The sequence below is a fragment of the Myiozetetes cayanensis genome, unplaced genomic scaffold, assembly GCF_022539395.1.
Source record: "Myiozetetes cayanensis isolate MyiCay16 unplaced genomic scaffold, myiCay2020 scf13, whole genome shotgun sequence".
Taxonomy (NCBI): Eukaryota; Metazoa; Chordata; class Aves; order Passeriformes; family Tyrannidae; genus Myiozetetes; species Myiozetetes cayanensis.
This window is the reverse complement of record NW_026086937.1, coordinates 19478877-19504584: the sequence shown is the minus strand read 5'-3', so window position 1 is coordinate 19504584 and position 25708 is coordinate 19478877. Positions and strand designations below refer to the sequence as shown.

At 42.8% G+C, this 25708-nt stretch overlaps 1 protein-coding gene across 2 annotated transcripts; it reads left to right on the top strand.

Moving 5' to 3' along the window:
- Positions 1–1021: 1021 nt before the first annotated feature.
- On the top strand, positions 1022–25708 carry PRKCI (protein kinase C iota). Of its 2 annotated transcripts, XM_050308138.1 has the most exons (18): positions 1022–1206; positions 6545–6666; positions 10795–10884; positions 11826–11876; positions 13035–13120; positions 14169–14309; positions 15096–15150; positions 15631–15689; positions 16159–16335; positions 17238–17335; positions 18254–18340; positions 18909–19044; positions 19283–19370; positions 20290–20415; positions 20509–20588; positions 21590–21679; positions 21972–22087; positions 23192–25708. In XM_050308138.1, exons 1-18 carry the CDS (start codon positions 1091–1093, stop codon positions 23277–23279), a joined length of 1806 nt encoding a protein of 601 aa, XP_050164095.1. In that variant the 5' UTR covers positions 1022–1090; the 3' UTR covers positions 23280–25708. The 2 variants fall into 2 exon arrangements, with proteins under 2 accessions (XP_050164095.1, XP_050164096.1); XM_050308139.1 differs by lacking the exons at positions 1022–1206; positions 13035–13120 and having other exon boundaries at positions 6609–6666.

Sequence of the window (25708 nt, the reverse complement as noted above, 5' to 3'; positions counted from 1 at the left end):
CCTCACCACCCTCACAGGGAACAATTTTTTCCTAATATCTAATCTTAACCTATGGTTTTTCAGTTTAAAGCCATTAACTGTGTGTCCTGTCACTCCATCCCTTGTCCAAAGTCCCTCTCCTGTTCTTTTGGAGCCCCTTTCGGAACTGGAATGGGCTCTCAGGTCTCCCTGGAGCCTTCTCCAGGCTGAACATCCCCAGGTCTCCCAACCTGTCTCCAGAGCTCCAGAGGGCTCCAGCCCTCGAATCATCTTCGCGACCTCCTGTGGACTCAATCCAACAGCTCCACGTCCTTCTCGTGTCCAGGATCCCGGAGCTGGAGGTAGCACTGCAGGTGGGATCTCCCCAGAGCAGACGGGGAGAACCCCTCCCTCGCCTGCTGCCCACGCTGCGGGGATGAGCCCCGTCGGTCCGTGGGTAAAACGAGTTTTCCACCTTGGCTGCCCATCCCGGCGCTGGACACCCAACAACACCCAACACCACCCAACAACTCCCCACAGCCCGCGCCGCTCCCGCCGCGCCGGCGCCACGGCCCCGCCATGCCCCGCGCCGGGCCGTACCAAGTGCCGGGGAGTTGTGTGTGCACCGCGGTGTCGCCCCCGCTCCGGGCGCGGCGGAGGGAGCGGAGGGGCCGTCCGGCGGCTTCGAACCTGCCCTACCGGGAGCGGCGGCGACGGCGGCTCCGCCACTCCGGTCCCGGTTACCTGCGCGCCGCCGCCGCCCCCCGCCCCCCCCCTCCGCTCCGGCGTGGAACATCCCGCCCCACAGGTGTGGAGTCCAGCCGAGGAGAGCCCACGCAGCTCCCGCGGGGGGGGCGCGCACAGGGCGCTGTCACCCGCATCTCGGTGCGGCGGAGCTGCCGCCCGGCCCCTCTCGGAGCGATTCTTCGGGGAAAATCCCGCGCTCCCCTCCGGTGCCGCCCGCGCGGCTCCGCGCTCCCCACCCCGCTCCTCCTGCGCGCTCCCCCCCTCCCCGCGCGTGGTGCCGCCCGGCGCGGGCGGGGCGGGCTGAGGCGCGGGGGTCGCGCAGCCGCCTCCGCCCGGCCCCGCTCCCGGTGCCTCCCTCAGGATCCCCCGGCCCGGCCCGGGGGCGATGCCGACACAGCGGGACGGCACGGCCGCCAGCACCATGTCGGCTCCGGGCGGCCTCGGCGGCGGCCTCGGCGGGGACGGCGCCCACCAGGTCCGGGTGAAAGCCTACTACAAGGGGTGAGTGCGGCGCCGAGCCCCGAGGTCCGGGGCGGCCCCGAGGGGGTTCGGGGTGCCCGGCTCGGGATCCCCCGGACACCCCCGGCTCCAGCCCTGGGTATCCCCTGACTGCAGGGGAGGAGGGAGAGAAGGAAGGATGAGCCCTCTACGACCGCCCAGCGGTGTTTACATGGATTTCAAGCGCAGCGCTCGTGTCCGGAGCAGCCTCCCCTCCGTATGTTGGGGTTTGGGGGAAGCTGGATCCTCCCTCTTGCTGGGATGGCCTTCCCGATGAACAAGGATGTACCTGAGCAGCCTCTCTGCCCTGCTCACCCTGCTTCCCTTCACCCCCAGGCCCTGCTGGCAGCAACAACTCTATATTCCTTCATAATGCACGCCAGAATTCGTATTTCGTGTGTTCAGGGTCCAGCTTTGGTTCTGGTTGCTCTGCATTAGGTGATGTTCAGATCTGAAAAAAAGAGGATGTTTGTATGAAAATCTGTTTCATAGGTTTTTAGGCTGTTTCCCGGAGACTGAGTGACTTCCAAGGGAGCCTATGAGTGGTAACTAAGATTATTATTATTATTATGTAGCATCAATTATGGTTCTGCTGTTAAAACAAAATACTAGAGGTCTGCGGAATGGAAATCTGGATTTTGTTGGCCTAATTCAGTGTCTCTTCAGCAGTAACATATAAGGCAGAAGAAATGTTCTGCCTTGGGCTCATGGCCCCCATTAAATAGTAACAGTTACAGGACTTAAAAAGGTTGAGTGCAAGGGTTGCCGGTGTTTCATTGAGCCATTAAGTCTGAGTGGAGGTGATCTAAGCAGCAAAAAATGTAGGTTGCATTTTTGGATTAAGAGTGAACACATGACACTCTTGACAGCTTCCTTGCAGTGAGTTATCTGTGTTCAGCACGAGAAGGGGTGCATTGCTTTTTCAGTATTTGCTCTCTGCTCTCTCTGGCCTTACAATTTTAAGGAGAGCATTTGGCATTTGCTGGTGTGTTTGGTTTCTGGCTTGTGTCTGGTTTGGGGCTTTTCTTGCCAAAAGTCTGTAGAAGTTACTGTAGAGACTGGCACCGTCTGTGGCCTTAGAGGATGTGTGAGACTGTCAAAGCAACAGTATGTGAAATTCTCAGCTCTTTGTTTCACAGTCCCTTTAATCCACCTTTTCTTAAGGAAGTGGAGATGCCCCTGGCTATCAGCTGGCAGGAGCATTCATTTGGTCAGACAGTGAACTAAAATGGGAATTGTTCTGCGTTAAAACAATTTATTTTCCTTCTGCTGGGTCAGTGTTAATCTTGATCATTCACACATGCAATCACAGGGATTCTTGCTTTAGCAGAGGGGGCTGTGGGGCAAGAAGGGAGAAAGCTGCTCAAGGTTGTGGGAGTGAGGAAAAAATCTGCTACACTGGGCAGGAATGCTGGCTCATGGCACGGTAATAATTTCAGAGACTTTGGAATGTTTCTTTTGAGTCTCATCCGTTGACTTTTTCTCTGTTAATGCAGTTATCAGTTTAATAATATCACTGAGTCATGGAGGGTGTTGGTTAACCACTGTGAATACCTACAGACTAACAAGCTGAATGCCTTAGTCATGATTTATTTTGAGATACAAGCAAATTATTCTCTCCACTTTCTTACAACAGAAAGTCTGAAGCCCCTCCTCAGACTTGCACTATCGAGTGGGTACCAAAGCCAAACACTTCAGCTGCTCTTACCCTGGAATGACTCGGAGACTGAGGATATGCTGATATCAAAGGCACCTCTTTCCCCTTTCCTCAAATAAACTGTCTCAAGATTAGAGCTGGATCGAGGATTTAATGGGAAATAGTGTTAATCAGGAAATGTTAATCTCTCCTAATTTCATTTTAATAGAAGCCTTTAAGTGGGTTCTAGAAGTTATTAGGAAAGTCTTGCTGGGAAGGCCTTTTCATCTTCCAGAAGGAGTTTCTGGTTAAATCAAAACCCAAAAACCAACAGACAAAGCCCAGCCACTTAGAAACACGGATTTGTTCTTGAAAGGTTTGTGAATCTGATAGTTGGGATACTTGCCTGGGGCAAAGAGCCGAACCTGAATCCCTAAAACGTGGGCCTGGCCAGGAGCCCAATTGCTTTTCTCAGCCAACACAAAGACTTCACACAGGACCCTTTGAAGAGGCTTTGTTTCATTGAACTGTGCAGTGCTAATTCTTTATCTTAAATTCGTGGAAGAGGTTAAAACAGGAAGGAAAATTTTCCTGAGAACGAACAGAGATCATGAGAATAAGGGAGTGGGGAACTCCCGGAGACTTGGGAATTAGGGCAGTAGGTTGAGTTTGTCCGGGTATTTCCTTCTCTCAGGTGAACTTTGCTTATCTTTCTCATAGGGCTGGTTGTTTGAAACGATTAAAATAGTGTTACCAGTTGTAAAGAGTTGCTGTGATTTGTGCAGTGTGTGTGTGATGGAGGGTCCCCGGGGAGTTTTTAGGAATTTATTACTCTAAAAGTTTACATGTTTTTTTTGCTGAGGCAGTAACAAAAGTATAGCAGCTCCAAGCTCATGGCACTGATCAGCATCTGTAATTACACCCATTTCAGCTCTCTGATGATATTCAAAGTTTGCCTTTTGTCTTATCTCCTTTGTTGGAGGTGCTTTGTGTCAGGTCAGTACAAGTTGTTATATCATTAATACGTGTTGTAGCAGCAGAGAACAGGTGGGAATAACTCACTGCTTGTGCTCAAGGAATCCTGTGCAGTTCATGCTGTTGATTTACAAAAAGAAGCAAAACCAATCAAGCTTTTCTGTCAATCCTAGCTTGTATTCTTTCAGTACCTGACATAGATTTTATGCTGGTTTTAGCTGTGTAGGCTGGAATGTAGGTTAGATTTTGAATGAAAAGGCAGTTACCAGTGCTCTGCCTGCCTGCAGTTTGGTTTGGTTCAGATGAAAAATGCTCCTAACAGTCCTCTCATGATTAAACTCACTTCTTTTCTTAATTTTAATGTAGTTGCTTGAGTCGGAAAAGGGGGGTGAAAAAATTGAATTTTAATTGTGAAATCAAAGTGTACCTCCATGAAGATTTCCAGGGAATTAATTTCTAAAGGATTCTTGAATTCTTGCACCCTTTCTTTTTGTTGCTCTTTGTCTTGAACACTTTCTGACCAATTCTTCAGCATAATGTCTTGTGTTGTCTGTTGATTATCAAGGAGAGTGTTCAGCATAAAAAAGCTTTGGTCTAAGCCTGTGGAGACACTTTCATCCCTTCTTGCTGTTTCAACACTGCTTTACCTTTGCAAAAGAACATTTTTTTCCTGAAAAACAAATTGTGGGATCAGGCAGTTGGATACCTCAGACCTCCACGGGGGAAAGAAATGCCTTAAATGGGTGTGAGTGTCGGTGCCTGCCCCTTATGGCACAAAATGCCCCTGACACAGCAGAATTCCCCACGAGTCCTACGTGGCTTACTTTCAGTGAGCTGTAATTACACATTATCAGAAGCCTTGATGACTGACCCTGGTGTGTGGTAAATACATGGATATGCAGATAATATGTATAATGCATCTGTATTTCCACATATGTAATATGGGATGCATTAGGCTGGTTTGTAGGTGGTGCTTGTGGAACCTTTTTTATGCTTAATATCAGCTTTTTCTTTTAATATTGCTCTGAGCTGGGGTTCTCTGAGACACTCATCAGTGTTTGGTGTAGCAAAGATCTTCCAAATTATCTAATAACTGTCTGATCCATGTCCTGTTGGAGTTATTAAAAGAGTAATTTAGACAACTTGCATAAACTCTAAAATAATTAAACTCTCCTTTATTTGAGGGACTAAAATGTGAATAAACAAAGGAATGGTAAACTTTAGCAGCAATCAGTGGAGCTGCCGAGTAAGCAGTGCCTTATTTCCTTCCCGGAAAAACAGGAAATACAGGTTAAGGCTCTGCCTCCCAACACAGGGCTGCTCTGGTGGGGGTGCCCGTGTGTCTGTGACAGTAACACGCTGTCAGATCCACCTCGGTCAGGGACACAAACCTTGGAATTGGGTTCCCACTTTGTGCTGGATTTAGGGAGGATGCAAAGGGAGACCTTTGTGTCACAGAGAAGAATGTGAGGTGTAGGGTGGGCACAGTTGGGGCTTTCAAATGAAGCCTCCTTTGCCCCAAATTGCTGTATTATGCCTCAGTAACTGAGATCCAAGTGTTTTGGTTTGCATCTTGTCTCCTGTGGAAAGATGAGGAGCAATTCCTCCAGCAAATCACGCAGCAACTTTTTAGCTGAAGGGGTGTCGTGTCTATCCTGGACACCTCTGTCCTATTCACCGGTGTCTTTCCTGTACCCAAACCAGCTGATCGTGCTCATAAATCCAGAGCCAGGCTCTCTGTTCTTCTGGAGTACTTACAAAGTGCTGCTTGCTTTTATTCCTGCTGCTGAAGCTGGGGGAGCCTGAGGCCAGCAGTTTGTTTCTCATGTGCCCTCTGGTTCCGTGACCGTAACATGTTATGTGCAGTCACCTCCTTGATCCCACTGTGCCCGTGCACAAGGTGATTTAAAGACATTTAACTTGCTGCATTTGTACACTTCGTTCTGGTGAGAAGCTTGATGTCAGTTTTCATCAGATAAAAATTTCCACTGTTGCTTTTGGTTAATTTTTCCCCCCCCCCAAACTGTCCTGGGAGGTGGCACCCACTGAGGCAAATCCGGCTGACTGAGGGTTTTATGGGAAAATTAGTCTTGCAGCACAGACACTGGGTGTAAATGAGATGTTTGAAGAGGAGTGTGTTGTAAACAGCCTTCCACCTTCCTCTGAACTGTATCTCCTTTGTTTAAGGGACTGAACCCTGAATCATCTGTTCCCCTTTAGGGCCCAGACAATACCAACACAATGGGTCAGCATTTTATGCTAACATAGTAAAACCAGGTTAACTCACTTATAACCTCAGTTATCACAGAAATACCCATTCTGCATAACAGTAAAGTGATAAATCTTAACTCTAAGTCTATGGCTCTCTGTCAGCCTTCCCTTCATAGAGTGAAACACCACTCATTTTAAAGGCACTTTCAATATTTGGAACATCCCCCCAAATCTCCTAGAAAACCTGTTTAATATTTGTCATTATTTTTTCATAACATCTACACAATCAAAATTTAGTCAGAGAAGATGTGTATGTTTTTACCTTTTGATATCTAATAACAAAATAACTGTTACAGAACAAGTAAAACCAAAAAGTAAAAAAATTACTTTAACATTGTGGAGGGGGTTGCTGCATCAGGGGTGGATTTTATATTGGTATTATATGAAAAGCATTAGAGGCGATGGTCAGGTGCTGCATTTTGCAGTGTAATTTCTCAACTCCATGTTTCTCTTGCTCAGGGACATCATGATAACCTATTTTGAGCCTTCCATCTCGTTCGAGGGGCTGTGCAGTGAAGTTCGGGACATGTGCTCCTTCGACAACGAGCAGCTCTTCACCATGAAGTGGATTGATGAGGAAGGTAAATCAGTGCTCATCAATATCCTGCTCAACTTTCCAGCTTTTCTTTCCCTTTCATAATTTCCTTTCCCTCTGCCTTCATGGGATAAACTTATAAAGCATGGAAAGAGTAAATCTGACTCCAAAAATAATGGTTATCCAGTGCCTTTGTAAGTGTAGCTTAATGAAAAGGTGGTTGTTTCACAGTGCTGAGTGTGCAACTTTCTCTCTTTTTAAACCAAATAAGATCTCAGTGAATATCAAAATGTTAATTTAGTGTCAGGATTTCTTATGAAGGGAACAGAAAGCACTCCCTTTTACTGCTGAAGAAGACCATGATTCCCTTTATATCTTACATGTTTGAAAAAGAGTTCAACTGACATTAAATTATACAAATTGCAGTATTTATCTAAAATATTGGTACAATTTAGTATATAGTTGAGTTGTATGTGTCACCAAAACCATTATGTCTTGGTTTATTGTCAGCTGTCACTTTAACAACCTAAAGTCTATTAACACAGAGCTACCAATAAAACTTTTCTAAATATTGAAAGGGAAATTACTTGTCTGAATGATGTCTAGGTGCTTTTCATCAAAGTGCAGTAACACCTTTAGCTGAGAATCTGTCATCTTGAGCACTTACAGTGTCCATCCTAAAGTTTACCTTGGATGAAAGAGGTTGGTGTTTGCAGGCAGCCATCAGCATAAAAGGTGCTTACAGAACTGTTTCCTCCCTTTCCAAACTGGCCAGCTGCCAGTTTATTTGGAGCTGAAAGCTAAAGATGAAGCAGAGCTGAGTTTTGGAAGAGCCCTGTGGGCAGGTGTGTTGAGGATTGTGTGGGTTTGGGAGCCTGAGCAGGGTGGGGAGGTTTTATTTCCTCTCCTTATGCCACAGTTATTTACACCAGGCAGATGCAGTACAGGAAAATGAAGTGTTTATGACTGAACTTACAGCAGAGCTACTGGAGTTGAACATTTACTTCACAGTAAGCTGTATTGTTTTATCATGATGAGGATAATGGACTCCTCACTGCAGTGTCTGTCACAGTAAGAAGTATATATTTTAATAAAATCTTTGTGCTGATTTAATAATTTATTTGAAGTCACGGTTTGTTCTGTCTCAATTTCTGCTCTTTAATTAGACATAAGTTCAAAAAAAAAAAAGGAATGCTGCAGTTTGACTGAATTATATTCATGTGTTCACATAGGAATTAATTTTCACGAGCAAGCTGTGTTTGCTTTAATCATTGACTTACGGTTTAATGTCAGTGGAGGAAAAGTTAATCTGGTGATGAGGAGTGTATTTAAAAAAATCCTCCTGTCTTTCTTGTGAGTAATTCTTGCATGAACAGTGCATGGCCTCGTGCCCAGACCACTGCCTCCTCTCTCTCCACCACTCTGAAGTGTTCTCAGTTGATTTTCTTTCTAGAAACCTGCTTTGCTTTCTTGGAAAATTCCTGTATCACGTCCCCTTCACTAAAACTGGAGTTTCCTCTTTAATGGGAGCACAAGGAAATGTGAGTGCCCTGGGCTGGTTCTTGGTACATTATTGCTCCTGCTTTTTATAGTATAGGAGAAGATAAGGGATCTGAGACATCATTGCTTCCTGACTGAACTGCCTGTTCATGTGTGTGGATTTTCCTGGTCACTGAGGCTTTTATTTGTCATACACTAAATGTGGTTTTAACCTTTGCAAGCTGAAAGCATCGCGTGTAGCTACTCCTTTGTCAGAGAGGTAATGGCACACAAAGACAGATCTAATTTAGTTGAGTGGAATCGCTTCCAAAATTCTCAGATGCTACTGGAAAATAGAATGAACTTGGTTTGGTTTTAGACAAATTTCTACGTATCTGGAAATGTCCAGTTCATCTTCCCTCTGGCTCCTGAAACGCCCTGTGGGATGGGCACTGCCCTCCTGTGTGTCCTCAGTCTGTTGTTTCTTGCTGTATAACTCAAAAGTAAATATTTTCCTGTGTGTCCCAGCTGTCTTTGACTGCAATATTTGTACTGCTTGAGCTTGTTGAAAGAGATGTCTATAAACTTCTGTTCCTGGTTTGCCTGTTTTTGAGACCCTCTTTTGCTTCTGGCAGAAGGAAACACAAAACTGTTTGTACAGGTGTCAGAAACAAATGAGGAAAAACTGGTTTGTTGATTCTCAGAGTGAGTCTGAGTAAATAAGTTGTTCCTTTCTCCTCTCTGTGCTCTGCAGGGTGTAAGTTTGTGGGATGGGTGGGCAGTGGGATGTTCAGGTGGGCCAATTGTAGGGAAATGGATGTAAAATGATGGCAGGTGGCTTCAAAGTCTCATCTGAGGGATTATGATGTGCAGAGAACAATAAAGACACAGTGCTGCAAATGGACCATTCACATTTATTACTGTTTTAGCAATGGAAAAGAATGGACAGAATCACAGAATGGCCTGGGTTGGAAGGGACCCTAAAGTTCATCCTGTTCCACCCCCTGCCACAGGCAGGGACACCTTCCACTATCCCAGCTGCTCCAAACCCCGTCCAACCTGGCCTTGGACACTTGCAGGGATGGGGCAGCCACAGCTTCTCTGGGCAAGCTGTGCCAGGGCCTGCCCACGCTCCCAGGGAAGAACTTCCTCCTAATACCCAGTCAGTTTGAAGCCATTCCCCCTTGTCCTGTCCCTCCATCCCTTGGAAATAACCTCTCTCCATCTTCCTTGTCAGCTCCTTCAGGAGGCCACAGTTAGGTCACCCCAAAGCTTCTCTTTTCTTCTCCAGGGTAAACAATCCCAGCTGTCCCAGCCTTTCCTCCAGCAGAGCTGCTCCATCCCTCTGGTCATCTTGGAGGCCTCCTCTGGACTTGCTCCAGCAGGTCCATGTCCTTCCTGTGCTGGGGGAAGAGATTAGAAACAAATACATGATGATACATTAGGAACAAACCAAATTAACTGGAAAAACTTCTGTGGGGTGCCTTTAACAGTGAGTTTAAATAGCTAATAGACTGTTGCTCATTAACTTTCAAACCATGGTCTTGACCAAAGACTCAGAGCAGTAAAACCTCCAGATTGGATCCAGTTCAGCTGAGATGGGAATTGTTCTGCCTTCCTCCAGTTTACCACTTAAGGACATGGAAAGTAGCATTTCTTTTAAAAATTGGAAGTGTTAGGTGGCAGCAGACTTGCTGTCTGGGGTTTTGGCCAGAAAGAAGCTTCTTCTGTACTCCAACAAGCAGGCAGAGATAAATCCCTTGTTCTTGCACAGAACATCTTGTGTAGGTGGAGAGAGGGGGAAAAATTTGAACTAATAACTAGAAATGTTTTCTTTCTTTGGGGCAGTGATGATTGAGATACAACATTGTTTTAAAAATGTTTCAGTTGTATTATTTTGAAAAAGGCTTACTGTTTTAGGGGGATAATTTTTTTATAATGTTACTAATCTGCATCAGACACCAAAGAAAACACAGCCTTGGCAGAGAAACTCTATCATCAAATATTTGGCATGTAATTTAACCTGCATCATCTCAAATGGTTGACAAAACTGCAATTGTTTTATAAAGAAGAAGAAACAAAACCAGCCAACCCACACTTTTTTGTCCTGCCTTGGTGCCCTTTCTTTAAGGGATTTTATTTCAAATAGTCCCGAAAGTGTGAAAGTAGAGGTTAAAAATGAGAAAAATGGGGTGTTGTGCTTAGGTTATGTTATCTGTCAGAAGTTTTCACTGGGGTTGGAGGGGGACTAGAGGTGTAACTGCTTTTGCACCTCTAGTTAAAGTCTTGGCAGTGTTGAAGCAGCTGTGAAAATAGAATTGCCTCAGTTCTAATTAAAAATCCATTAAATAAAATGTACTCTCAGAAGGTTTTTAGGTGCAGGACCACAACCTGCCCCCCCTGTACTGAGATGCTGGATGACCATACCTGTAGCAGACCAAACCACTGATGTTTTAGGATTATGATCTGTTTGCCTCTTGGGAATATCCTATATTTTTATTTCCCCTGAAAGCATTCTATATGACCGTATTTTCAGATGTACTCTCTGAACGTGTTCAAAATAAACACAACCACAATTGAGAATTGTTGTTCTGCTTTGTTACAATAATTATCTGAGAACCAACTGTGAGGGGACTGTGGACTGGCCCAGAACAAACTGGGCTGAGTGTTGTGCTGTTCTGTGATCTTCCCCCAGGAGATCCATGCACAGTTTCTTCTCAGCTGGAATTAGAAGAGGCCTTTCGGTTGTACGAGCTGAACAAGGACTCCGAGCTGCTGATCCATGGTAAGGGGGACTCTGCTGTGTCTGTACCTGGGAAGGGCTGGAATTCTGACCTTGAATTATCTGTGCCTTTTGCACGTCCTCCTTGGTTAAAGCCCCTGGTGGAATTGTGTCAGGGGGATGCTGATGGCCTTGCACTGGGATTTTGGCTGTTCTTTATTAAATTAAGGGAGGGAAAAATACTCTGCTGGTAGTTTGCTGATGAAGGACAATCTTCCTGACGGACGTCAAGCTCTTGTCATCCATTCAGCCCAAGTGCCTTCATACACTTGCTGGCAGTGAATGGGAAAAGTTTATTTGTTTGGTTTATTTATTAAATCTGTTCATTATCCTGCACTTTGTTATTGATGAGTGGTTTAGAGCAGCATCTATATCAGGAAAAAAGTTAATAAGCTCCACTTGTGAGGCCAGATGAGTCAAAAGTTTGGCTTTTCTAAAACTGAGTTGTTCAGTTTTAAACCCAACACTTCAGTTTTAAACTCAACGATACCATGCCCCTGTTTGAGGTGGAATTATTCAATTTTTATTTTTCAGGGTTATATGCCTGCTTTGGCAGCTTCTGCAGAATATTTTTGCTTGCTGTTTGTAATTTTTTACAAGTAGAAGGTCAATCTTGGTTTACCAGATCAGAGCAGAAGAGCAGGGGATCATTGGGAAGTGGTGCTGTGTTACATTACAGTGTCTGAACATGCTCCTACTCTTAAAAGGATGCAAAAATCTAGTTCACCACCAGAATTGTTATTTTTTCTAGTTACTTTCTTTAGGAAATCACTTCATTTATTCTGCTTTTTGCTGGTATTTCTCATGTATGCAGGTTTTGTTGAAATGCAGTCGGTGCTGTCCTCCCATGTGGCTGAGTGCCTTTCAGCAGTGTTGTATTTAACCCAAAGATTTGCTTTGTGTCTGAAATAAAAATTAATCAGAAGTCATTGTCTTTGTTGCAGTGTTTCCTTGTGTCCCAGAGCGGCCTGGCATGCCTTGTCCAGGAGAAGACAGTAAGTGGGCATTTTACTGGAGAAGTACAGAAATCCAGTTCAGATTTCCTCTTTTAGCAGATTCTGGTATTCTATGGTTTGGCATCCCACACTTATAAATATTAATAATGCAAATCTGTATAAATTAAATATTGAAAAGGAATAGAAAGTCTTGCTGAACTTAATGTTGTTTGTCACTTCTGACTCATTGTTAATAAGCATTTCACATTCCTGTTAACTATCCATGTCACTCTGCTTTCCTTGCTTCTGCCTCTTCTATCGTGACAGTTTTCTATCCTATTCCTGTCTTTTTGGGAGTTGACAGATTGCTGGGTGACAAATGTAAGGCTTGTAACCAGTGGTAACCAGTGGCAATGCCTTGTGTCACCATTTACAGATCTGTGGTTAATTCACGTGAAATGGATCTTTAGGTACTATCAGAGGATTCTCTGAAAACCCCCAGGTTGTGTTAGCTGATGTTGTAGACATTAGAGGGATAATTTCCCTTATAAAATGTGTTATGCACACTCACATCTGTCAGCTTGGTATCCAAGTCTCTGGCACATGTAAATGTGCAGTTAACTTGGGCAGAGTGGGTAATGCTGCTTGTCTGGAAAAAAAAAATGAGCTTGCAGGCTGAATCAGAAAGAGATTTGCAGCTCAGTGTGGTTTTGTATATCTTAGTTTTCAGTTATGTTTCCTGACCTGCCTCAAGTAAGAAAAAAATAAAAGTAATAATTAAAATTAAAAAAAGCAAACAGTGGCAACTTTGGATCTGAAACACTGGAGCATTTGTCAAGCCATCTTATAAATCAGGACATGCTCCCGAAATTCTCGTTCCTTCCTCCTTCCCCTTCCCCACAGCTGCTCCCCAGGTTTAGGTAAGACAGGTGCATACTTTGCACATAAATGTTTGTATTGTTTGGACACCTTTCCTTCTCTTGACTCACTGTTCCTTTTAACTCTGGAAAACCGGAATCAACTTGAGCTGATTGGGACATTCTACTTCAAATTTTCTCCAAAACCTCAAAAGATACTCAGAACATTCCTCTGTCTCCCTGTAAGGTGCAGGAGTGAAACTTTCCTCTGCCAATCCCTCTACCCAGCCAGGTCCCTGAGCAGCTGTTGCACTTCTGTGTTTGTATTTGTCTGGAGATAATCCTGTGTTTTTCCTCTTAGAATCCATTTATCGCCGAGGCGCCCGCCGGTGGCGAAAGCTCTATTGTGCAAATGGTCACACTTTCCAGGCCAAACGATTTAACAGGGTGAGACTCTTGGTGGGGACTTAAAGCCATGGTACAGGGATGTCTTAACTGTCATAATGACCGTGTCACTGCCTTGAAAAGTTGTAAGGTAGTTTTATTCTTGTTTTTGTTGGTTTGTCTGTGGGTTTTTGGTAACCCCATACTATCAGGAAACTTTATATTAAATTATCAGGAGCTTAAAATAGCAAAACATCAATTGCTTGCAGTTTTCTTTACATGTACTGTGAAACCATGATATCAGTCATATAAAAGCTCCTGTGTTCCCTTAAAATCTTCCCAGAGGGCAAACTGGAGTGCTGGCATTAGATGGCTGTGAGCTGAAAGTACATTTTCAGTTCCTTAAGTTTGGGGGATAAAAAGGTCTGAAGTTTATGATGCATAGACTTTTCTTTCATTTCTTTTGGAGAGAGACATCTCAGTTTTCTCCCTTAAAACTGCCTGCTTCTGGTGCCATGTAATCAACTGAAAATAACAAACCATTTGGAATATTTTCAAGAAGCAGTGGTCAAATATAATTAGTGAGGGACCCAGAAGGCTGTCTGCTGTATTCAGAAGAAGACCCAGCAGAAAATAAACCCAAAATATTTCAATAAGTCAGGTCCCTTGACAGCTTCAATAATCCTTCTTTCTTCTCTAAGCTTAGTGTATTGTGTGCTTAATGCTTGAGATTGTCTCCACTAAACTTCATCTTGAGCATCCTCATATCTAACTTTGGCTTTTTTTTGTTGTTGTTGTTTTGTTTTTGGCCTCATGCAGGTCAAAGGCTGTCAAGGCACCATAGTTTAATCCCTTCCCACTCTTGCCTCTGTAGGCACCCTGTTCTCATGGATCTTTAGGGTTGTGCTGTGACTGTCAGTGAGTTGTGATCTTCCCATTCCCGTTACCTGGTGGTTTAATGTGGTGAAGCTTTTGCTCTCCTGCCTTCCTGTGTTAAGGAGTATGCACAGAGAGATGAGACCCAGAAAACGAGCTTGGTTACTGCAGATGTGGCTGGCTGGGTTTTATGGCTTGGGTTTGCCCTTTAATCAGGGTTGGTTTCTGATTGCAGAGAGCCCACTGTGCCATCTGCACTGACCGGATATGGGGCCTGGGGCGCCAGGGCTACAAGTGCATCAACTGCAAACTCCTGGTTCACAAAAAGTGTCACAAACTCGTCAGTACTGAATGTGGCCGTCACACACTACAGCCAGTAAGTAAAACTTTCCCCAGAGGTTGTCTTGGAGAAGCAACAACAACCAATCAAACAAACAAAAGATGCAAATGACCACAGGGGATGAAACATCATTTTTAAATGTGACTTGTCAAGAAAGTTTGGCATTCACTGAGCAGAATTAGTAGCAAGTCTGGTTTTCACATCTGTGTCAAATATAAGGATAGAAGTGGCATTTATCTCATCCTTCACTATATTGTTACATAGCACATATATATGTACACACACACTATTTTACATCTTCAAAGTGAAGTTCAGGTAAAATAAATTCTCTAAATGTCAGTTAGATTACTGGATTATTGCCCATTTACAGAAAAGGAAGATGAAGTGTAGAAGACTTGACTTTTCTCCCAAGAAGTTCAATCATCCTTACTTCTTAAGTCACCTGAAAAAATTGTTACTGCTTCTGGTTTAATAAAGCAGACAGCTACAGTTCTACATTCTGTGGATTCTTTTGACAAATATATGTTCTGCTGAAGTACTTCAGTTTTTCTCACTTCTCATCTGCTGTCCTTCTGTTGTACTAAGTTGTCACTTCAACAGCTTCTAGAAATGTTGTAACTTCCAGAAAATAGGGAAAATGAGGACTGCAGTGGGGGTTTTTTTACTGTTTAAGGGTTAAAGCAGTAATTATATTGACTAGTCAAGTTAAAAAGTAGCTAGATTATATTCCTCAGGGATCATTATTTCATTTATTGACTCTAAAATAATGCTTCTCACACTTAATATAAAAGTTTATTACAAGAGTTCTGTGCATATTTGCAGGAGCCAATAATGCCTATGGATCCATCATCAGTGCATTCAGATAATGTAGAATCAGGTAACACCAATAATTTTTTTTCCTTGAAATTACTGTAACTTGCTGAAACATGAACTTTGAAGCAAAATTATTTTTCAAACCCTTCTTTACTTTTTCACAGAATAAGAAAAGTAAGACAGCTTCTTAATGCTCGGGGGGATATAAATACAAAAATTCCAGTTTTTCATATCAGTTTAAGAAACTTGGCTAAAAAGGGAGAATTCAGGCTGTCAGTTATATTTTTCCATCAGTAAGCTGAGTACTTTAAAAGCCCTGATCAAGCTGAAAAACCAACCCTTACCAGCATTAGCAGAGTTTCTACTGGAGGGGTAACCAAACAGTTCATCCTTGTGGCAGTCAGAGTGATGGTCCTAATTCAGACCCATCAGTTGAATACTTGCCATAGATGCATTTAAACTGTGTGTCTGAGTGTGGAAATTTCAGGGCAAGAGAAAATCCTTTAGTGCTGCATTGGTCTAATAATTGTCCTTGCACCTCCAGTGATTCCGTACAACCCCTCGAGCCACGAGAGCTTGGACCATGTCGGTGAAGAAAAAGAGGTAAAATACCTTACCCAGGCTAACTGTGCATAGAATATCTCAAGCTGGAAGGGACCCATGAGGATCCTCAGAGATCTCAAAGCCTGTATGTCTCTCAGTTTCCAGATTTTGGTCATTTAATTTGTCACGAACTGAAAGTGAGCACATGAAGGCACGTTTGGGTTGCTCGCTCAGGGCTGTGCATGTGTGGCTTGGCTTGCTCACGGTTTTAGTTTGAACCTTCACTTGAGATGTGCTTTGATTTAGAAAGTATTCCAGATTCCTCCAGTTTGGTTTGTTTCTTAGCTACCAAGTCTCCTCTGCCTCTTTTTTTTTTCCCCCCTCACATTCCTTTCCAGGACAGTGCAGTTTTAGGAATAACAACTGTTAATTGAACAACTTGTTTATATTCATTTTGCTCTTCCGTTCCAAAAGCCGACCTCTGCAGTTGGCAAGCTGCTTCCCCATTCCCAAGTGTCTTTATCCACAGGCAATGAGCATCAGGGAAAGTGGCAAAGCTTCCTCCAGCCTGGGCCTTCAGGACTTTGACTTGCTCCGAGTCATTGGAAGAGGCAGCTACGCCAAAGTGCTGCTGGTCCGACTGAAGAAAACCGAGCGCATTTATGCCATGAAAGTGGTGAAGAAAGAGCTCGTCAACGATGATGAGGTGGGCAGAGGGGTTTGTCAGTGAACTGGGCAGCTCTTCCCAAGAGCTCCAGTAACCACCACGAGGTGGGAGCCAGGCTGTGGGCTGCAGCACTCATGGAAAATTAAATATGTGGTTCCTTATACTGCACTGTAGAAGGTAAATAGGGCACAGATTTTGGGATCTTCACTACCAGGCTGGTGGCTCCCAGCCACCCTGCTGTGCCTGTGGTTCTGTCATGGGCCTCATGATTTCTGCTCTCAGTGTCTCCTTGCATACTTCCTGCAGAACTGAAGGGAATCAGCCTGGACTGATTGCTCATTTTGGAGCAGTATTTGGTATCACTCCTCTTCTGTTGGTTTGCTGGGCTGAAATAAATTTTCAAATCTGGGGTTTTTTTGTCGCAAAGGAATCTCGCAGTGTTGTTTGAATTGCTCTTTAAATCAGACCTCCATCTCTACAATTAGTGATTAGTGAAAGCTTGTCAGCAAATGCACTGTTAAACTGCTGAAAACCTCTGGTTAGTAAGGATTTCTTTGGGTTTCTTTAGGCTGCTCTGAAAAGATTTGAGTGACTGTGACTTGCTGTCCAAGAGGTTTTACATTTATTTCTCAATCTGCCATTGATTTCTTCTGCATTTCTTGGTGCTACTTTACATTTATCTGCACCAGTTTATCTTTTATAGATGTTTTTATTCCCAAGTGTGGTTACAAATTGAGTTTAAAAGTACAGAATGTTCAGGAAAAAATTGGAATATACTGTAGTGTATTACTTCACATTGCAGAACTATGTAATATTTAATTTCTTGCAAGTAAAATAAGGACATCAAAGCACTTGGAAGTCTTTCTGCTAATTGTCATTAATACTTGACCTAAGAAGTGCAACCATCCCCTTTCTGAATGTCACTTTTCTTCAATACACAGGATATTGATTGGGTTCAGACAGAGAAACACGTCTTTGAACAGGCTTCAAACCATCCCTTTCTGGTTGGACTGCACTCTTGCTTTCAGACAGAAAGCAGGTAAAGGTCATAATAAGATATTTTTATTTTAAAACAATCATCCTGTTAGGCACCTCAAAGCTCTATTTAAAGCATAAAGTGGTAAGTAGGAAGCAAAAGTCAGAGTTTTGTCAATCACTGTAGCATTTTATAGATGGGAAAGATGCAAAAGAATAGAAAGTACTGTCAGGTGTGATGGGGAGGCTTCTGAACAGGAAGAGAAGTGCAGTTAGCAGGAAAAAAGGCTTGAAAATATGAGTTGTAAAGAGAACCTAAAATGGGAGGGGGAAAGGGAGAGGAAAATCCTAAGTTTAAACAATGAGGAAATTGGTCTCAAACGTGCCTGGATTCTCTGGAGATGAATCTCTGGGCAAGACTCAGAAAATAGAATCTGAATTTTTAAAAGGAAAACACAAGTAATAGAGATGAAAATGATTGTTTTCCTGCTCTATGCAGTGATAACTTGAAGTACATATAAAATACAGTTGTTTTGTATTTAAACAATATCCTTGCTTTTTTGTAAAGGTGACAAGCTAGTGGAGGGAAGTGAGAAGAAAGTAATAACCACAAACAAAGGAGATTAAAGGGGTCAGGAATGAAAATTAGTTTGGGGTTTTTTTCCTGCTTTGTGCATAGAAACTGATGTACATCTGTTTATGTAGTCACAGGTATAATAATGATGAGCAGTAGCTCTAATCTTGGAATATGGGAAAGTTTACCCACTTCCTTTTAGCACAAAAGGAAGTACCTGGAGAAACTCAGTATACTTTTATATTAAACATTGGGAATTTACTCAGAAGGAGGGGAGCTGGTGAAAGCAGCCCTATCAGCAGAGAGGTGGGAGGAACAGACGTGGCATTGTCTGACACCAGACCTGTAGCATCTCCAGCCCCTTTCAGCCACGTGCCCAATGATTTGTAACAATCCCGTGTGTTCCAGGTTATTCTTTGTCATCGAGTACGTGAATGGAGGAGACCTCATGTTCCATATGCAGAGGCAGAGGAAGCTGCCAGAGGAGCATGCCAGGTGTGTCTCATTCCACATTTCTTGCATCAAAACAGCGCAGAGATTATGAGGATGAGCCAGCAAATCCTCTCCAGGTGTTAAGGATTTAAGGCATGTGGAACTGCATCCTCATTTTGGTGCTGCAAGCCTCCATACTCTTGTTCTGAGGAGGAACTGTAGTAGGAAGCCCTTAGGTATTGTTTGCATTGGCATTACCCTGGATGACTTCAGTCTGATTTTTTTTTCCTAGAAAAACAGTTCTGTGGTATTTTTTTATGTGTCTAAATCGATGTGTTTCTCTTACAACAACCACTACCAGCTGTCCAGGCAAATGCTGAGTTCTTGGTGCATATGCTTAATCTCAGATGGTGAGATGAAAGGGATGATTGCAGTTGTCATTAATATTAATTAAAAACAAATTTTGAAGCGGATAGAAACAGTTGGATGATTATAAACAACTTGCCACTTCTCTGTAGAAAAATAATAGAATACATGGGATTATGTTTTTAAAAATATCATACTAGCAAGACTGTGTTATTGTGGATTGGGTTTTGATTACTTGAGTAATCAATATCTCTTTCTACATAAGGTTTTATTCTGCTGAAATCAGCCTGGCACTGAACTATTTACATGAACGAGGGATAATCTACAGGGATTTAAAACTGGATAATGTGCTGCTAGATTCTGAAGGGCATATCAAACTCACAGATTATGGCATGTGCAAGGTAAGCTTTGGTTTCTTGCTAACCAGGAGAATCAACAGTTAAGAAGTTGTCGTAAATTACAAGATGCAGAGACTTAGAAATGTAAAATGTCAAGGTGTGTATTTGGACACAGGGCACGTGGGCTGTTTACTCCTTTCACTTCCACACATGGAGAAAAGACAAATGCCACAGTTTAGCAGCAGAGAGTGTGGGATCTTTGTTTAACTATTAAGTATTTTCTTCCCATCTTTTCTCAAAGGAGGGTCTGAGGCCTGGTGACACAACCAGCACGTTCTGCGGGACTCCAAACTATATTGCACCTGAAATTCTCCGGGGAGAGGATTATGGTAAATGGAATTTTTTTGGTGCTACTTCATAACTTTCACCTTGTCTCTTACTTCTTACCTGAGTTGTTCAGGAGTAGAAAGTATAAATCTCCATTGGACAGTCTTAATTCAGCATCTTGTCTGAAAAAGTAAATAAAGCCTTCAAAGGAAGAGCAGAGAACATCACACAAAGCAAGTGAGAGACTCTACCTTCCACATTTTAAATTCTTTTTGCCAGTCCTGAAGAATAGCTTGAGTCTTTCAAATTTATTACTGCTTATAACTATTTTAGCTACTACTTAATGATGTACTTGCAGTCTGGAATTGTGTTTGGCTCTGGAGCTTTACATTTGGCAGCAATGATGGATCAGATACCAATGCTTGGCAAAGGACCTAGATAGTACATGTCTGCATGATTTTTTTTTTAATCTGCCATCTTATTTCAGTCAAATGTCTCTTGCAGACTGGCTTTAGATCTTCCTTCCTTATCACAAACATTCTAGGCCAGACAGACTGTATCAGTCCCAGCCTGGCTACTGGATTTTGCTTTAGCAGTGAATGGCACAGTAGATGTGCTTTGCTCCACCAGTGACTGACTTGCTGCTGTTGGGAATCACATCCTTCCTCCTTGTCCTTATCTCCCTCCCTGGATAAACACACTGTGGGTTAGTAATGAGTAGCTTAAATATTATCTAAACCTTTGTTAAGGTCTTATCACCACCCTTTAAACTCTCCATTTCCTTGCACAGCATCCCCTCCCGTTGTGCACCTAACAATCCAAGTCTGGTACCATCGTTATCTCTCCTTTAATCAGCTGATTGGAAAGACTGGCAAAACCTACACTTTTTAATTCATTCTTTCTTCTGTGTTTTTAGCCCCAAGAGCGTTGGTATTTTTGCAGTGAAATGTCTCCAGTGGTGTTTTCTCTCTTGAATTCCAGGCTTTAGTGTGGACTGGTGGGCTCTTGGCGTGCTCATGTTTGAGATGATGGCGGGCCGGTCACCGTTTGACATCGTGGGGAGTTCAGACAACCCTGACCAGAACACAGAAGATTATCTCTTCCAAGGTAAGGCTCCCTACACTTCAGTGCTGTGCTTCTGCTTACCTTTAACCTGACTTCAGAGATGCCAAGGCTGATGGGAACCTTGTTTTCTTGCAGTAATTTTGGAAAAACAGATCCGAATTCCCCGGTCCCTCTCTGTTAAAGCAGCGGGTGTTCTAAAGAGTTTCCTGAACAAGGTAAGAGCTGAAGGGGGTTATTGAAGGCTTCTCAAGAGCAGCTGCTTTTTTGAATACCTGTGGACTGATGTGTAGCTGATGTCCTTTATCTGCCATATACAGAAACAGGGTAAAAAAGGTGTGAGCCTAAAACAGAATTTCAGTGGGGCCGAATACTTGTCTTAAAACCTGAAGCTGCAGGTTCTTGGGCTGGGATTGTAAGGAAATCTCAAAGTGAAAGGCATAGAACGTGCTCCACATGATTTCTCTAACCTGGGGAACTGAACAAACTTACCAGATTTATTTTGGTTCTTAGAGAAGCAGCTTAACAAATTGCTTTGACACCTCCTGATGACTCCAGGGAGGGAATGCAGGGGCAGGATGTGCTCACTGCTTGCTGGGAGCTCTCCAGCCTCAGGGTCAGAAGCTGCTCGTGTAGTAGTGGATGAGTCCAAGCATGTGCTGTCCTTTAGTGAGAGTTGCATGAGTGGGAAGAAAGGGACAGGAAGAAACAGATTTGGTTAAATTACTTTAAGAAATCACTGCCCACTGCTCACTGTTACAGCTCCCTGGTAGGAGAGCTGTACATGGAGATGGAATTGTCTTGTTAAAATCACCTTTTCTCCACAGTACTTACCAGCAACTGCAGTTACTGCCCCAGTGGGATTGCCTGGCACAGTCTGCTCAGGGAAGAGCAGGGGAAGGTGTGGGTTAAAAATCAAATTAATTCGTAATCTAACCACGCCTGATCTGAAACATGTGGTGTGTTTAGAAAGGTCTGAATACAAATGAAGAAAGATGGCATGGTTGTTCATATTCAGTTAGGGGCTTCCATATATTTGTGCCTATTTCAGGCAGTAAACTGGGACAGTTTCCAAAGTAAATAATGTGCACTTAGTTCCTCAGTGTCCCGTGTGACTCTGGTGTTTCATTTCTCGTGGCATTTGTAACAGTTGCATTTCATTGGTGGCACCGTGAATGGGCCATGGCACTTACTTAAAAACACTTTCTTCCTTGCACAGGATCCAAAGGAGCGTTTGGGCTGCCATCCTCAGACAGGGTTTGCAGATATCCAGGGACATCCCTTCTTCCGCAACGTGGACTGGGATCTGGTACGTGAGAGCCCCCTGGCTGGGCTGGTTTTCTTTGCTCCAATAATTGGCTTGAAAACTTGTGCTGAGCAGAAGAGATGACTAAACTCAAAGCCCTTAAGCTCTTAATTTATGTCATACCGTGGTTGCAATGCAGAATCTTTTAACCCTTTTACACACAGTAAGAGCAGGAGATTAATAGAATGATTGTAGAAAGTATAAAAGGTAATGGTAACTTCCAGCCTTGTTGAAAAGCAGTTCAGTAGGTTGTAACTCCTTCTTGGTGTCACTTATTGAGTGCATTTATTCTCAGATGGAGCAAAAGCAAGTGGTGCCTCCATTTAAGCCAAATATATCTGGAGAGTTTGGTCTGGATAACTTTGATTCCCAGTTCACCAATGAACCTGTGCAGCTCACTCCAGACGATGAGTAAGTAACGGAGAATTTACAAAGTTCTGATTAAATCAGTGAAGGGATTGTCACACTTCATTTACTGGCTGTAGTTGTAGTACATAAGAGGATGTTTAAAGCAGTAAATAGCATTTTCTTGTGTTAGTTCAAAGAAAATTCTGTTGTGTGTCCTCATGACAGACATAGTGTTTCTGGATTAAGCAATTTATTCTGGCACAATGTAAAAATCAACTAACAGTTGGAAAGTTGCTATTAAGAATCTTAGTTCAGGGAAAGACAAACAAGTGCTGTTTCACAAGTTTTTAGCGGTATCATCTGCAGGAAATGAATGTGTGAAGGAAAAGACTCGTTTTATCAAGTGGTTGCTTTTTGCATTGCTTCAAGCAATGATATTTCTAGAATGTTGGGTTTAAATTGGATTTGTCTGAACAAGAGAAGATGCTTTGTTTGGCTTGTTTGGGTATTTGAAGCTGTTAGTAGTCAGGTGAGATTATCCTGGCTGAAAAGCCTTGGTAAAATGCATGATATGATTTTGGTAGTGGATTTGTAGGTCCTCACTCTGGAGGGGCCCTGATTTGGGATGAGGAGGGAAGGGCCTTTCTGGTTCTCTTGAGTCACTGCTGTTCACATTTCAGGAATTTTTCTAGGGTTTTATGTAACATTCATGTGGCACATTAAGATGGTGAGTATTAAATGTCACCTGTGCACCTTAATCAGCTCTGAGATCCAGCTTCCTTCTTCACCCCTTTCTCAGTGTGGAATGTGCAGATAAAGTGTAGAAAAGCTGCTGATGCAGGTGCAGTATCTGTCACATCTCATGTTTTCAGGTTTTTACAAAACTGACTGTTTAGGGAAAGTTGTAAAACTGCAAACCTTGCAGATTGCTTTGTGGGAGAACGTGCAGCCCAGTCACTGCTCCTGAGGGGTGTTGTGTTTACCATTATAGGGGTTAGAAAAAAAAAGCCAGTAGTAACTGTGGAAGGTAGAGAAGGACAAAAGAGAGAAGGGAAATGGTCTCAATTGCAATCCACTGTGCAGGGTTAAATTTTAAGTCAAACTGTCAGTTAATATTGTTATCTTTTAAATTTTGCTGAACTAATGACTGTTTTTTAATCTTAACAGTGATATTGTGAAGAAGATTGACCAGTCTGAATTTGAAGGCTTTGAATACATAAATCCTCTTTTGATGTCAGCCGAGGAATGTGTCTGAATTCTCCATTTCTGGACTGTGCCAATTGTTACTCTGTTTGTTTCTGCATGGATAAACATCTCTCCATTTGGATGCACTTGCATAGATGAGTAACTGAACATCCTGCCCTTGCCACCAGTGAATTACTCACTAATTTTCTTTTTGTATTAATGTTGTCCAGGGACAGTTGTTACACTGAACCTTCAGCTGCCAGATTTAAAATGTTAAACTTGCCAGCAGTTTTGCCAAACTTGAATTTTTACACAGGGCTTGGTCTGTGGGGCTCCTGTGCCTGAACAAAGGTGTCTGACTGTACAGTTTGCCAGTACAGCATTCTGAGCAAGGAGAGGTTTTTAGTGCTTAATAAAAACAAATTGCATCAGGTGATGTAATAAGTTATCATTCAAGGATTTCAGGTTTTTCAGCAAGATGAGTAAGAACTTGTCACTTCTGTAGTTCTGGATTTCTTCTCTCTAAACATCTGATTTCTCTGGTTTAGGCTTAGAGCTATGTTAGTGCCCTTCAGATTGAAATGACAGCAAGGAGAGCAGACACTGCACAGGGCAGGAATGGCTGCTCTCACAGGGCTTATTGATCCTGTCCTGAAGGAGATGATTAACTCCATATCAGAATTGGTAGGCTTTGCTCCAGAATTCACACCAGGAATTACCTGCTGATGCAGAGAGTGCCTTTCCAGCCTGGCCCTGTCAGCGAGGGTTGGACACGGCATGAAGTGTCAATTTAAAGAATTCAGTTAACACTTTGGGAAGTTAAATCTCCACAGCATGATTTAGCAGTGATGGGCAGCTAATACTGACAGATACTATTTATTGCTTTTACACTTTCTGTCTTAACTGCATCAGAACTGCCCAGGTACAGCTGGGGCCTGGATCAGGGCATTGGTTCCGTTTTGGTCTTACTGCCACGTTGTTGGGAATTTGTTCCACTTTGCCAGTGGAAAAAGCACATCTAGAATAAAAATAGGTGCTGTCCACAGTGACTCCCCTAACTCCTCCCCTCAGAGATGGTGATCTGTAATCACAATCAAACCTGAAATGTTGGGAGCAGGCTCGAGGAAAGCAATGGGAAGAATGGTTCAAAGTAGGGCTTAGGAGGTGTGTTTCTTACATTTCATGTTAGTAAGCAGTGTCATTTACAGCACAGATAGTTCTTATTTGTAATGTTTAAACAATAGTTATGAATGTTTTGGGCTGAAGAAATGCCAAATGCACCACTTTTTTTTATTATTATTTTGGGGAAAAGGGATTAAGAGACATTGAAGAAAGGAATCTGTGTCCTGTAAGAGCTGCAAAACAAGCTAAGTGTCACTGAAAGCAGGTCTGAGTACCTGCAAGCACAAGTTAGCAAACCTTACCTGGAGCTTTTACTAAGACTTTCTGCTTGGCCAGTGTCTCTCTTTGAAAACCCTGGCATTGCAACACTGTAAATTCACAGTTAAACCTTCCTGTGTATGTTTGTTCACGTCCATGTGAGCTGCAGGGAGAGAGATTGCACAACTCCACGCTGGTGTCATGTTATCATAGGTAGCTCATGTTTTTCTTTGCAACATGAATAGGAAACTCTTTATATTGGGATGAGTTTTCAAAACTGGGAAGTGATTTGAGGGACTTTTCGGTTTCAGGGAAGTGTTGAACCTCCACACTGTTAAAAATCAGGTTCCCTTAAATTCAAGTTGTGTCTCTTCAAATGTAAAATATCAGAGTAAACCTTGTAAAGAGCAGCTAATACCTTCAGCACGTTGATGTCAAATGAACTGCTTATGTGCAGATTTAAAATGGTGATTATTCAGCCGATGACTCCTGCACCCCCATGGCTGGTTTAGACATCAGGGCAGAACTGACATGAAATTCAGAAGCTTTTTAAACAAGAAAAGCCTTGTCTTTACAGTGGCTTGATTTCCTATGGGATATTAAGGAAAACAGCTTTATGTAAGGAAGGACATTTCTGCCATTTATCACAGAAGAGTAAAGCAATTTTTTTTTTTTTTACATAGATAATGTCACAGAAAAGATACTTTTTCTATTTACATATCTAACCATTAAGAATGTTGCAAATGTGACAAATATCTTAAATTACTGTAAATCCATTTTTAAACTTTCATTTTCTCCGAAGTGCCATGATATTAACTGTTATTTTTCATTGTTAAGCATATAGCAACTGTCATAAATACTCAGAAGGGACATTGGGTGTAAACAGTCCAGTGCAGTAGGCTTTGTTTTATGGAGACCGTGTCTGCATCAGAAGCATGATGTATTTATGTGGAGTAACCTCCTTTTTGTATGTGAGTTGGATTCCTATGGGTGCTCTGCTAGTTGATATTGTCACTGCTATTTTCCTGTTTCATATGGAATACGGTCTTGAACGTTGTTGTGTAATCATTTCCTTTATTTGTGCACACTTTTTACTTTAAATAAAACATTTATATTAGG

Coding starts and splice junctions, on each gene's coding strand:
- PRKCI (XM_050308138.1), top strand. CDS start 1,091: ATGCCGACACAGCGGGACGGCACGGCCGCCAGCACCATGTCGGCTCCG. Junction 11,877..13,034: donor GCCTTGTCCAGGAGAAGACA/GTAAGTGGGCAT, acceptor TTTTCCTCTTAG/AATCCATTTATCGCCGAGGC. Junction 15,151..15,630: donor TTCAGATAATGTAGAATCAG/GTAACACCAATA, acceptor TTGCACCTCCAG/TGATTCCGTACAACCCCTCG.